Source organism: Diorhabda sublineata, chromosome 5 (genome assembly GCF_026230105.1).
Source record: "Diorhabda sublineata isolate icDioSubl1.1 chromosome 5, icDioSubl1.1, whole genome shotgun sequence".
In the NCBI taxonomy this organism is placed as follows: domain Eukaryota; kingdom Metazoa; phylum Arthropoda; class Insecta; order Coleoptera; family Chrysomelidae; genus Diorhabda; species Diorhabda sublineata.
The window spans coordinates 38157554-38172644 of NC_079478.1; the positions used below are offsets into that span (position 1 = coordinate 38157554).

General features: G+C 31.2%; 1 protein-coding gene across 5 annotated transcripts in view; it reads left to right on the forward strand.

Moving 5' to 3' along the window:
• The window catches only part of LOC130443782 (tyrosine-protein kinase Fer), a 33352-nt gene that overhangs the window by 14856 nt on the left and 3405 nt on the right, over positions 1–15091 (forward strand). For 3 of the 5 annotated variants that reach the window (XM_056778606.1, XM_056778607.1, XM_056778610.1), the window contains 9 exons: positions 2005–2101; positions 2692–2887; positions 5493–5630; positions 5691–5927; positions 9876–10062; positions 10231–10398; positions 13638–13835; positions 14376–14552; positions 14609–14822. In XM_056778606.1, coding sequence (XP_056634584.1) covers positions 2005–2101; positions 2692–2887; positions 5493–5630; positions 5691–5927; positions 9876–10062; positions 10231–10398; positions 13638–13835; positions 14376–14552; positions 14609–14822 — 1612 coding nt within the window. The remainder of the gene's footprint in view (positions 1–2004; positions 2102–2691; positions 2888–5492; positions 5631–5690; positions 5928–9875; positions 10063–10230; positions 10399–13637; positions 13836–14375; positions 14553–14608; positions 14823–15091) is intronic. The other 2 variants (XM_056778609.1, XM_056778608.1) reach the window with 1 other exon arrangement.

Here is a 15091-nt window from a genome sequence, read left to right on the forward strand (position 1 = left end):
AAAAGTGTCTAGAAACCCAAAATTTTCAATAATAATTATTTTGGAACCGAAATTTATTTTGAAAAGTGACTAGGTGGCAATTTTCTTTTGAAAAAAGTGTCTAGAGAACCCAAATTTTCCGAAGAAGTGTCTAGAGAACCCAAATTTTCCGAAAAAGTGTCTAGAGAACCCAAAATTCTCAATAATAATTATTTTGGAACCGAAATTTATTTGGAAAAGTGACTATATGGCAATTTTCTTTTGAAAAAAGTTTCTAGAGAACCCAAATTTTCCGAAAAATTGTCTAGAAATCCAGAAGTTTCAATAATAATAATTTCTAAAGAGAAAATTTTTTCAAGTAGTGTCTAGGCGACAATATTTTTCTAAAAAAAGTGTCTAGAGAACCCAAATTTTCCGAAAAAGTGTCTAGAAACCCAAAATTTTCAATAATAATTATTTTGGAACCGAAATTTATTTTGAAAAGTGACTAGGTGGCAATTTTCTTTTGAAAAAAGTGTCTAGAGAACCCAAATTTTCCGAAAAAGTGTCTAGAAATCCAAAATTCTCAATAATAATTATTTTGGAACCGAAATTTATTTTGAAAAGTGACTAGGTGGCAATTTTCTTTTGAAAAAAGTGTCTAGAGAACCCAAATTTTCCGAAGAAGTGTCTAGAGAACCCAAATTTTCCGAAAAAGTGTCTAGAGAACCCAAAATTCTCAATAATAATTATTTTGGAACCGAAATTTATTTGGAAAAGTGACTAGATGGCAATTTTCTTTTGAAAAAAGTTTCTAGAGAACCCAAATTTTCCGAAGAAGTGTCTAGAGAACCCAAATTTTCCGAAAAAGTGTCTAGAGAACCCAAAATTCTCAATAATAATTATTTTGGAACCGAAATTTATTTGGAAAAGTGACTATATGGCAATTTTCTTTTGAAAAAAGTTTCTAGAGAACCCAAATTTTCCGAAAAATTGTCTAGAAATCCAGAAGTTTCAATAATAATAATTTCTAAAGAGAAAATTTTTTCAAGTAGTGTCTAGGCGACAATATTTTTCTAAAAAAAGTGTCTAGAGAACCCAAATTTTCCGAAAAAGTGTCTAGAAACCCAAAATTTTCAATAATAATTATTTTGGAACCGAAATTTATTTTGAAAAGTGACTAGGTGGCAATTTTCTTTTGAAAAAAGTGTCTAGAGAACCCAAATTTTCCGAAGAAGTGTCTAGAGAACCCAAATTTTCCGAAAAAGTGTCTAGAGAACCCAAATTTTCCGAAAAAGTGTCTAGAGAACCCAAAATTCTCAATAATAATTATTTTGGAACCGAAATTTATTTGGAAAAGTGACTAGATGGCAATTTTCTTTTGAAAAAAGTTTCTAGAGAACCCAAATTTTCCGAAAAATTGTCTAGAAATCCAGAAGTTTCAATAATAATAATTTCTAAAGAGAAAATTTTTTCAAATAGTGTCTAGGCGACAATATTTTTCTAAAAAAAGTGTCTAGAGAACCCAAATTTTCCGAAAAAGTGTCTAGAAACCCAAAATTTTCAATAATAATTATTTTGGAACCGAAATTTATTTTGAAAAGTTACCAGGTGGCAATTTTATTTTGAAAAAAGTGTCTAGAGAACCCAAATTTTCCGAAAAAGTGTCTAGAAATCCAAAATTTTCAATAATAATAATTTCTAAAGAGAAAATTTTTTCAAAAAGTGTCTAGACGACAATATTTTTCTAAAAAAAGTGTTTAAATCCCCAAAATTTTCAATAATAATTATTTTTAAAGAGAAATTTTTCTCGAAAAGTGTCTAGGTGACAATGTTTTTGTAAAAAAAGTGTCTAGAAAACCAGAATTTATCAAAAAATTGTTATAGTAACGAAAATTCACTATTTACAAACAGTCAAGTACATTATTAATAAAACTTGTTCTGCCTCTCATAGAGGACACTAGTTGCATTAAACCGAGATTCGCTCGCATATAATTCAATAATTCATAACGTCGTTTGTTGATTGTTTATTTTTTTTTCTTCAAGTTATCAGACGAAGTGAATCGAAAAAAAGCCGAATATCAAAAATATTTAGAACTTTATAAACAGATGAGATGTAAATTCGAAGAACATTACATAAAATGTAAGTAATTTTCATAATTTACAAACGAATACTCTTTTGAATACTTTTGGAAGCCCCCTCATACATTTCCTATTCACCTCGTAGTAATTCGATCAAGGATTTTCTTAAATTATTCTATGGTCTTCTAAAAGAATTCACGAGATGAATTAAAATAGAAAAATATCCACGAAAAAATCGTCGGACAACTTTGTAATTGAAACGAATCGGTATTTGAAATACGGGGGATGCGCTAAATTTAAAAATATCGTCAAGGCTTTCGTTCAAAAGCTGTTAAATTTTTTTTTAATCCATCCTGTTGTTTTTTATCTTATCTTTTTGGTTGATATAAAATTTCCAACAACAATTGGTAATATAAATAATTTTACGATATTAAATATATTTTTTAATATTCACCGTACGATAATTTAAAGATTAATCGAGGAAAAAATTAGTATTTCATTTATAATTAATTCATTATTTGTCAGATTTTCATTAACAATCGACGTTTTTAAAATTTTCCATTTGGAAAATGGAATGTTGTTATTAACGTTAATAATTTACGAACGTTCCCCCGTATATCGATGTGTCTATTTTTACAATTGTTTACGTAGCTGGTCGCGGAGGTAGAAAATTGGATGATGTCAGGGACAAATACCAAAAAGCCTGTCGGAAACTTCATTTAACTCACAACGAATACGTTTTATTGCTTTGCGAAGCCGTAGAATTCGAAAAGGACTTCAGAACGGTTTTGCTACCGGGGCTATTGGAATATCAACAATCCCTACAGGAGGCCTACATTTCGACGTGGTAAGCTTGAAATTTTAACGATAATTTTTGTTTGTTTTGCCAGTTGAATAGTTCGCCAAAAACTTCGTATTAACGTAAAAAAAAATATTGTATCGGTAAAAATGTGTAGATGATATGCAAAATTTGGAAAAAAAGTTGATAAAAAACGTGAATTTTGGAAAATAATTTCGAAAAAGTGTCAATGGTACCAGAATCTTTAAAAAATGTGTCTGAAAAGACAGGAATTGTTTTTTAAATGTGGAAAATTAGTGGAAATTGTGAAATATGTGTCTAGGAAGCAAAAGTATTTTGAAAAAAGCATCTGGATTCAAAAAAAAACTTCAAAAAAGTGTTAAGAGAACCGAAATTTCTGAAAAAACGTGTCCAGGGTATCAGAATCTTTAAAAAATGTGTCTGAAAAGACAGGAATTGTTTTTTAAATGTGGAAAATTAGTGGAAATTGTGAAAAATGTGTCTGGAAACACAGTAATTGTTTTTTAAATGGGTAAAATTCGTGGAAATTGTGAAAAATGTGGTTAGGAAATCAAATTTTTTCAAAGAAAATTGTTCAGGAAACAAGAATTTTCGAAAAAGTTTTTTTGGATGCAGATATTTTTTTCAAAAAGTATCTAGGAGACTGCTGTAGCAATACAAAGTGTCAAGAAGGCAAGAAAAATAGCAAAACTGGCTAGAAGAACAAAATTTTTCAAAGAAAATGGTTCAGGAAGCAAGAATTTTCAAAAACATTGTTTTGGAGGCAGATATTTTTTTCAAAATGGGTGTAGGAGTCTGCTGTGGCAATACAAAGTGTCTGGAAGGCAAGAAAAATATCAAAACTGGTTAGAAGATCAAAATTTTTCAAAGAAAATGGTTCAGGAAGCAAGAATTTTCAAAAAAATTGTTTTGGATGCAGATATTTTTTTCAAAATGGGTGTAGGAGTCTGCTGTAGCAATACAAAGTGTCTGGAAGGCAAGAAAAATATCAAAACTGGTTAGAAGATCAAAATTTTTCAAAGAAAATGGTTCAGGAAGCAAGAATTTTCAAAAAAATTGTTTTGGAGGCAGATATTTTTTTCAAAATGGATGTAGGAGTCTGCTGTAGCAATACAAAGTGTCTGGAAGGCAAGAAAAATATCAAAACTGGTTAGGAAATCAAAATTTTTCAAAGAAAATGGTTCAGGAAGCAATAATTTTCAAAAACATTGTTTTGGAGGCAGATATTTTTTTCAAAATGGGTGTAGGAGTCTGCTGTGGCAATACAAAGTGTCTGGAAGGCAAGAAAAATATCAAAACTGGTTAGAAGATCAAAATTTTTCAAAGAAAATGGTTCAGGAAGCAAGAATTTTCAAAAAAATTGTTTTTGATGCAGATATTTTTTTCAAAATGGGTGTAGGAGTCTGCTGTAGCAATACAAAGTGTCTGGAAGGCAAGAAAAATATCAAAACTGGTTAGAAGATCAAAATTTTTCAAAGAAAATGGTTCAGGAAGCAAGAATTTTCAAAAAAATTGTTTTGGAGGCAGATATTTTTTTCAAAATGGATGTAGGAGTCTGCTGTAGCAATACAAAGTGTCTGGAAGGCAAGAAAAATATCAAAACTGGTTAGGAAATCAAAATTTTTCAAAGAAAATGGTTCAGGAAGCAATAATTTTCAAAAACATTGTTTTGGAGGCAGATATTTTTTTCAAAATGGGTGTAGGAGTCTGCTGTAGCAATACAAAGTGTCTGGAAGGCAAGAAAAATATCAAAACTGGTTAGGAAATCAAAATTTTTCAAAGAAAATGGTTCAGGAAGCAAGAATTTTCAAAAAAATTGTTTTGGAGGCAGATATTTTTTTCAAAATGGGTGTAGGAGTCTGCTGTGGCAATATAAAGTGCCTGGAAGGCAAGAAAAATATCAAAACTGGTTAGGAAATCAAAATTTTTCAAAGAAAATGGTTCAGGAAGCAAGAATTTTCAAAAAAATTGTTTTGGATGCAGATATTTTTTTCAAAATGTGTGTAGGAGTCTGCTGTGGCAATATAAAGTGTCTGGAAGGCAAGAAAAATATCAAAACTGGTTAGGAAATCAAAATTTTTCATAGAAAATTGTTCAGGAAGCAAGAATTTTCAAAAAAATTGTTTTGGTGGCAAACATTTCTCTCAAAAAAGCGTCGAAGTGTCTGACATAATATTAATAAAAACTCTGGAAGGCAAAAAAAAAATAACGAAACAAACGAGAAAACCAAAATTATCCAAAAAAATTGTTAAAGTTGAGTTAGAATTTTGGATAAAAATTGTTGGGGAGGTGGAATGTTTTCAAAATTGTCTCTAGAAAGCTAAGGCCTTTTGAAAAAACTATAACAGAAACAAAAAATTCTTAAAAAAGTATCTAGAAGACGAGAATTTGCCAAAAAAATGTACATGATGCCGAAGTTTTTCGAAAAAAAAGATTTAGAGAAGAAAAAATTATTCGAGGACCAATAATTCAAAAAAATATGTATGAAAAACCAGAATTTCGAAGAAAAAAAGTTGAAAAGTGTATAGGTGAGGAAATTTTATCAAAAAAACATCTAAGGTGTCATAATTTTGAAAAAAATATTTCCTTTCAACATCGATCCTCAATTCAATCATGTCGTGGCACATTTTAGGAAACAAATTCTACAGGACGTTGCCATAAATTCCGATTTAACTTCCGAGAAGTTCAAGGACATCCAAAAGAAAATAATAAACAGCATCGAAAGCCTCAAACCAAGCGAGGAATATAAAGATTTCACCGAAAAACACAAGTGAGTGGTAACTCGAAAAAAAAATGCACCTTCAACTCTAATTATTTCATTTATTGGTAGAACCACGCCTGCGGAACCAGTGAAATTTGTTTTCGACGAAAGCCTCGTGGAGGATTCCGCTGGAAAATTGCTTCCCAATCAATTGACAGTCGATAATTTGACGGTGGAATGGTTGAGAACGAAACTGAGTGATTTGGAGACGAATATAAAAGAGATACAAGAAAAACGAAACAACATTAGCACCACCGAAGGTTTGGTTAATGGTAAAACTTCCAACACCAACGATACTAATAACAGGTGAGTGAAAAACTGCCACTTTATTATACAAAAACTGTCAAATTTTTTTCAAATTACTTGTTTTTAACATACAGTAAGAATGTCATCAACTTAAATTTTCTGAACCTTCTAGAGTAGAAGTTTATAATTGAAATCATTCGAATTAGGATTTATTTATATGTAAACTGTCAAATTTTGACATCTTTTGAACCATTGGATTTCGAGATACTGCATCTTGAAGTTAACTTTTAATATAAAATTGACGTCATCCTCTATTTTGGCTCCTATTACCTGAATCGATTTAAATAGCAAGTTATAAGTAGAATCATTCGAATTAGGACTTATTTATATGTAAACTGTCAAATTTTGACATCTTTCGAACCGTTGGATTTCGAGATACTGCATCTTGAAGTTAACTTTTAATATAAAATTGACGTCATCCTCTATTTTGGCTCCTATTACCTGAATCGATTTAAATAGCAAGTTATAAGTAGAATCATTCGAATTAGGACTTATTTATATGTAAACTGTCAAATTTTGACATCTTTCGAACCGTTGGATTTCGAGATACTGCATCTTGAAGTTAACTTTTAATATAAAATTGACGTCATCCTCTATTTTGGCTCCTATTACCTGAATCGATTTAAATAGCAAGTTATAAGTAGAATCATTCGAATTAGGACTTATTTATATGTAAACTGTCAAGTTTTGACATCTTTCGAACCGTTGGATTTCGAGATACTGCATCTTGAAGTTAATTTTTAATATAAAATTGACGTCATCCTCTATTTTGGCTCCTATTACCTGAATCGATTTAAATAACAAGTTATAAGTAGAATCATTCGAATTAGGACTTATTTATATGTAAACTGTCAAATTTTGACATCTTTCGAACCGTTGGATTTCGAGATACTGCATCTTGAAGTTAACTTTTAATATAAAATTGACGTCATCCTCTATTTTGGCTCCTATTACCTGAATCGATTTAAATAGCAAGTTATAAGTAGATCCATTCGAATTAGGACTTATTTATATGTAAACTGTCAAGTTTCGACATCTTTCGAACCGTTGGATTTCGAGATACTGCATCTTGAAGTTAACTTTTAATATAAAATTGACGTCATCCTCTATTTTGGCTCCTATTACCTGAATCGATTTAAATAGCAAGTTATAAGTAGAATCATTCGAATTAGGACTTATTTATATGTAAACTGTCAAATTTTGACATCTTTTGAACCGTTGGATTTCGAGATACTGCATCTTGAAGTTAACTTTTAATATAAAATTGACGTCATCCTCTATTTTGGCTCCTATTACCTGAATCGATTTAAATAGCAAGTTATAAGTAGAATCATTCGAATTAGGACTTATTTATATGTAAACTGTCAAATTTTGACATCTTTCGAACCGTTGGATTTCGAGATACTGCATCTTGAAGTTAACTTTTAATATAAAATTGACGTCATCCTCTATTTTGGCTCCTATTACCTGAATCGATTTAAATAGCAAGTTATAAGTAGAATCATTCGAATTAGGAGTTATTTATATGTAAACTGTCAAATTTTGACATCTTCGAACCGTTGGATTTCGAGATACTGCATCTTGAAGTTAACTTTTAATATAAAATTGACGTCATCCTCTATTTTGGCTCCTATTACCTGAATCGATTTAAATAGCAAGTTATAAGTAGAATCATTCGAATTAGGACTTATTTATATGTAAACTGTCAAATTTTGACATCTTTCGAATCGTTGGATTTCGAGATACTGCATCTTGAAGTTAACTTTTAATATAAAATTGACGTCATCCTCTATTTTGGCTCCTATTACCTGAATCGATTTAAATAGCAAGTTATAAGTAGAATCATTCGAATTAGGACTTATTTATATGTAAACTGTCAAATTTTGACATCTTTCGAACCGTTGGATTTCGAGATACTGCATCTTGAAGTTAACTTTTAATATAAAATTGACGTCATCCTCTATTTTGGCTCCTATTACCTGAATCGATTTAAATAGCAAGTTATAAGTAGAATCATTCGAATTAGGACGTATTTATATGTAAACTGTCAAATTTTGACATCTTTTGAACCATTGGATTTCGAGATACTGCATCTTGAAGTTAACTTTTAATATAAAATTGACGTCATCCTCTATTTTGGCTCCTATTACCTGAATCGATTTAAATAGCAAGTTATAAGTAGAATCATTCGAATTAGGACTTATTTATATGTAAACTGTCAAATTTTGACATCTTTCGAACCGTTGGATTTCGAGATACTGCATCTTGAAGTTAACTTTTAATATAAAATTGACGTCATCCTCTATTTTGGCTCCTATTACCTGAATCGATTTAAATAGCAAGTTATAAGTAGAATCATTCGAATTAGGACTTATTTATATGTAAACTGTCAAATTTTGACATCTTTCGAACCGTTGGATTTCGAGATACTGCATCTTGAAGTTAACTTTTAATATAAAATTGACGTCATCCTCTATTTTGGCTCCTATTACCTGAATTGATTTAAATAGCAAGTTATAAGTAGAATCTTTCGAATTAGGACTTATTTATATGTAAACTGTCAAATTTTGACATCTTTTGAACCGTTGGATTTCGAGATACTGCATCTTGAAGTTAACTTTTAATATAAAATTGACGTCATCCTCTCTTTTGGCTCCTATTACCTGAATCGATTTAAATAGCAAGTTATAAGTAGAATCATTCGAATTAGGACTTATTTATATGTAAACTGTCAAATTTTGACATCTTTCGAACCGTTGGATTTCGAGATACTGCATCTTGAAGTTAACTTTTAATATAAAATTGACGTCATCCTCTATTTTGGCTCCTATTACCTGAATCGATTTAAATAACAAGTTATAAGTAGAATCATTCGAATTAGGACTTATTTATATGTAAACTGTCAAATTTTGACATCTTTCGAATCGTTGGATTTCGAGATACTGCATCTTGAAGTTAACTTTTAATATAAAATTGACGTCATCCTCTATTTTGGCTCCTATTACCTGAATCGATTTAAATAGCAAGTTATAAGTAGAATCATTCGAATTAGGACTTATTTATATGTAAACTGTCAAATTTTGACATCTTTCGAACCGTTGGATTTCGAGATACTGCATCTTGAAGTTAACTTTTAATATAAAATTGACGTCATCCTCTATTTTGGCTCCTATTACCTGAATCGATTTAAATAGCAAGTTATAAGTAGAATCATTCGAATTAGGACTTATTTATATGTAAACTGTCAAATTTTGACATTCTCTAAACCATCGGTTTCCTAGTTACAGTATCTTAAAGTTAATTATAATATGAAAATTACACTATCCTGCATTTTGGCTCATATTTCCTAAACTGATCAGAATAGAATTTTGTAAATAAAATAATTTAAATCAGAACTCAATTCTTCCTAATCTGTCAAATTTTGACATTCTTTAAACCATCTGTTTCTGAGATACGGTATCTGAAAGTTAACTATAATATAAAAATAACAATATCCTCTATTTTTGCTCATACTTCCTAAACCGATCAAAATACAAATTTTGTAGTAAACTCTATTGAATTAGGACGAATTTATTTAGACATTGTCAAATTTTGACGTTCTACAAACCACCGGTTTCCGAGTTACAGTATCTTAAAGTTAATTATAATATGAAAATGACACTATCCTGCATTTTGATTCATATTTTCTAAACTGATCAGAATGGAATTTTGTAAATAAAATAATTTGAATCAGGACTTAATTCTTCCCAATCTGTCAAATTTTGACATTCTTTAAACCATCGGTTTCTGAGATACGGTATCATGAAGTCAAGTTTTATTATAAAATACGATCAAAATAAAATGTTATAAATGAAATCGTTCAATTGCAGAAATATATTGAAAAACACCGTTTCATTTCCCGTTTCTCCTTCTTTTTTCACAGTATAAATAATGAAAATTTCCATTTAGATTATCATCTATAAGTATAGACACGTGCAAGAAGGAAATAAACGAATTAAAATGCCAGGAAAGGAAGATGCTAAAGCAGACCGAATTAATTCGGAGCGCTCTGAATGAATTGGGTTGCGAGGAAGCCCCGACGGCCTGCGACCTATCAATAGACAGTCAAAATTCCTTCAACGGCAACACAGAAGAGGTAAAAAAACAATTCGGAACGTTTCGAATGTCGTTTTTTGTAAAGTTCGAATATTCCAATCGATTTTTATCAAATTATCTCGTAATTCGATTCGATCTTTACAAAAACCGAACGTTCCGTCTTAGTTACGGTGTTGGTTATATTTTAACGCGGTATTACTAATTTTAGGGTGATGGTACAAATAGCACGCATTCTAAACGTAGTATTTTCGAACCCCAGAAGATAGTTAAAATGTTACGTAAACCTTTTAGACGGAAATCTGCCCCTTCGTCACCCGTTCCTCCTCCTCGAAGGAGGAAGGATTCAGCTTCGTGTAGTGAAGGGGGAGAAACTAGTGTAGGTCTTTTTAGGCTTTTGGGTTTGCTTTTTATAACAATGCACGATGTAGTTGTTGTTTTTAATTTCTACGCTTCAACATAATGCATATAAAATTCACTTCTTTTCATTATTTATCGATATTTTAACCGAAAAATTACCATCTGTTGTTCATATACTCATATTTCTACCAACTATTGTTTATACAGCTTTTTAACCGAGAATCCATTGTCTACTCCTCGTATATCGATATTTTAACCGATAAATTATCGTCTATTTTCCATATATTATTAATTCAACTAAGAAACTACTCAGTTTTATCGAAAAATAATTGTTTGTCCATCGAATAACATCATTCGGACCGAGAAATTTCTGTCTACACCTCGTATATGCATGTTTTAACCGATAATTAGTTGTCTACTTCACGTATATCGATATATTAACCGATAAAGTATCGTTTTTTTCGTCTTTTGCACCGAACAATTATTGTTTGCTCATCGAGTATTGACATTTTGACCGAGAAATTTCTGTCTACACCTCGTATATTCAAATTTTAACCGACAAATATTTGCCTAACCCTCATATATCGCTATATTAACCGATAAATTATCGTTTATTCGTCTTTTGCACCGAACAATTATTGTCTGCTCATCGAATATTCATATTTAGACCGAGAAATTTCTGTCTACTCCTCGTATATTCAAATTTTAACCGACAAATATTTGCCTAACCCTCATATATCGCTATATTAACCGATAAATTATCGTTTATTCGTCTTTTGCACCGAACAATTATTGTTTGCTCATCGAATATTGATATTTAGACCGAGAAATTTCTGTCTACTCCTCGTATATTCATATTTTAACCGACAAATATTTGTCTAACCCTCATATATCGATATATTAACCGATAAATTATCGTTTATTCGTCTTTTGCACCGAACAATTATTGTCTGCTCATCGAATATTGATATTTAGACCGAGAAATTTCTGTCTACTCCTCGTATATTCAAATTTTAACCGACAAATATTTGTCTAACCCTCATATATCGCTATATTAACCGATAAATTATCGTTTATTCGTCTTTTGCACCGAACAATTATTGTTTGCTCATCGAATATTGATATTTAGACCGAGAAATTTCTGTCTACTCCTCGTATATTCATATTTTAACCGACAAATATTTGTCTAACCCTCATATATCGATATATTAACCGATAAATTATCGTTTATTCGTCTTTTGCACCGAACAATTATTGTCTGCTCATCGAATATTCATATTTAGACCGAGAAATTTCTGTCTACTCCTCGTATATTCAAATTTTAACCGACAAATATTTGTCTAACCCTCATATATCGCTATATTAACCGATAAATTATCGTTTATTCGTCTTTTGCACCGAACAATTATTGTCTGCTCATCGAATATTCATATTTAGACCGAGAAATTTCTGTCTACTCCTCGTATATTCAAATTTTAACCGACAAATATTTGTCTAACCCTCATATATCGCTATATTAACCGATAAATTATCGTTTATTCGTCTTTTGCACCGAACAATTATTGTCTGCTCATCGAATATTCATATTTAGACCGAGAAATTTCTGTCTACTCCTCGTATATTCAAATTTTAACCGACAAATATTTGCCTAACCCTCATATATCGCTATATTAACCGATAAATTATCGTTTATTCGTCTTTTGCACCGAACAATTATTGTCTGCTCATCGAGTATTGACATTTTGACCGAGAAATTTCTGTCTACACCTCGTATATTCAAATTTTAACCGACAAATATTTGCCTAACCCTCATATATCGCTATATTAACCGATAAATTATCGTTTATTCGTCTTTTGCACCGAACAATTATTGTCTGCTCATCGAATATTCATATTTAGACCGAGAAATTTCTGTCTACTCCTCGTATATTCATATTTTAACCGACAAATATTTGCCTAACCCTCATATATCGCTATATTAACCGATAAATTATCGTTTATTCGTCTTTTGCACCGAACAATTATTGTCTGCTCATCGAGTATTGACATTTTGACCGAGAAATTTCTGTCTACACCTCGTATATTCAAATTTTAACCGACAAATATTTGCCTAACCCTCATATATCGCTATATTAACCGATAAATTATCGTTTATTCGTCTTTTGCACCGAACAATTATTGTCTGCTCATCGAATATTCATATTTAGACCGAGAAATTTCTGTCTACTCCTCGTATATTCATATTTTAACCGACAAATATTTGCCTAACCCTCATATATCGCTATATTAACCGATAAATTATCGTTTATTCGTCTTTTGCACCGAACAATTATTGTCTGCTCATCGAATATTCATATTTAGACCGAGAAATTTCTGTCTACTCCTCGTATATTCAAATTTTAACCGACAAATATTTGCCTAACCCTCATATATCGCTATATTAACCGATAAATTATCGTTTATTCGTCTTTTGCACCGAACAATTATTGTCTGCTCATCGAATATTCATATTTAGACCGAGAAATTTCTGTCTACTCCTCGTATATTCATATTTTAACCGACAAATATTTGCCTAACCCTCATATATCGCTATATTAACCGATAAATTATCGTTTATTCGTCTTTTGCACCGAACAATTATTGTCTGCTCATCGAATATTCATATTTAGACCGAGAAATTTCTGTCTACTCCTCGTATATTCAAATTTTAACCGACAAATATTTGCCTAACCCTCATATATCGCTATATTAACCGATAAATTATCGTTTATTCGTCTTTTGCACCGAACAATTATTGTCTGCTCATCGAATATTCATATTTAGACCGAGAAATTTCTGTCTACTCCTCGTATATTCATATTTTAACCGACAAATATTTGCCTAACCCTCATATATCGCTATATTAACCGATAAATTATCGTTTATTCGTCTTTTGCACCGAACAATTATTGTTTGCTCATCGAATATTGATATTTAGACCGAGAAATTTCTGTCTACTCCTCGTATATTCATATTTTAACCGACAAATATTTGTCTAACCCTCATATATCGATATATTAACCGATAAATAATCGTTTTTTCGTCTTTTGCACCAAACAATTATTGTCTGCTCATCGAGTATCGATATTTTGACCGAGAAATTTCTGTCTACTCCTCGTATTTTCATGTTTTAACCGACGATTAGTTGACTAGCCTTCGTATATCGATAGCTTTTTGGTTAGAAAACTAATTTTTTTTCAAATTTTCTCTGTTATTTAGGTACATATCACTACAAATAAATCACTGGTGGATGAAGAGTGGTTTCACGGGGTGTTGCCTCGGGAAGAAGTCGTCAGATTGTTGAGGGAAGATGGCGATTTTCTCGTCAGAGAAACGACAAGAAACGACGAAAGTCAAACTGTTTTATCGGTTTGTTGGGGCGGCCACAAACATTTTATAGTACAAACTACTATTGAGGTGATTATTAAAATCGATTATTTTTGGCTTCCAGATGCTTCCTTTTCGTCTAATTTTGATTCTTAATTAGATTCACATCCCAAAAATCACTTTAAACGTCAAATTATAACTCTTGAAGCAAATATTGGCGGGAAAACTTCATTAAACTGCGCAAACTCGTTCGAAAACTATTGACATTTGACGTATAAAGACAATTGACAATTAGAAACTAACCTAACCTAACATATAGGCTACTTATACAGCGGTTGTGTGTTTTTATCCAAATAATTTCAATTGTTTCCTGAATTTGTGTATAAATTTTGAATTTTCGACTAAATCCACCTCCTAAATGAGTCAAAAATCACTTTGGACGTCAAATTATAACTCTTGACGTAAATATTGGCGGGAAAACTTGATCAAGGCGCTAACTCATCCGAAAACTATTTACATTTGACGTACAAATAAAATCGACAGTTTGAATCGAACTTGATGTAGTTATACGGGGGTTGCGCGTAAAATATCTTTCATGGATTCCAGTAAATCGGTAATTTTTCAATTTAGGGTCATTTTCGATTCGAGGGACCGGCTTTTCCGAGCATCAGAGAATTAATTCTATATCAATACAACAGCGAATTACCCGTAACGAGTAGATCAGGTGCCATATTACGTAACCCGATACCGAGAGAAACCTGGGAACTGAATAACGACAACGTGGTACTATTAGACAAAATAGGAAAGGTACCGCCGTTAAAATGACGATTTTCATTATGGTTTTAATGATTTTTCTATGTTAGGGTAACTTCGGGGACGTTTACAAGGCTCAGTTGAAGAACAGCAACACCATAGTGGCGGTTAAAACGTGCAGGGTGACTTTGCCCGAAGAACATAAAAAGAAATTTTTACAAGAAGGGAGGATATTGAAGCAGTACGATCATCCGAATATTGTTAAATTGATCGGTATATGTGTACAGAAACAACCGATTATGATCGTCATGGAATTAGTACCAGGTAAATGAAATTTACTTAATTCCTTATTAATTTCAATATGACCCTGTATATTTTCTTTCCACATAGTCGAATTTATGCATTCATAACTCAAAATTGGGATAAAATAAAAATTTGGCAACGTTGTAACTATAACCGAATTATAAATAATCGATGATTCAAGTTTTTTGGTAATTTTTATATGACCCTGTATATTCTTAATTATTTTATGCAATTCTAGGTCAAAACTGCGACATATTTATAACTAGGCAATGCATATAAAATTCACTTCT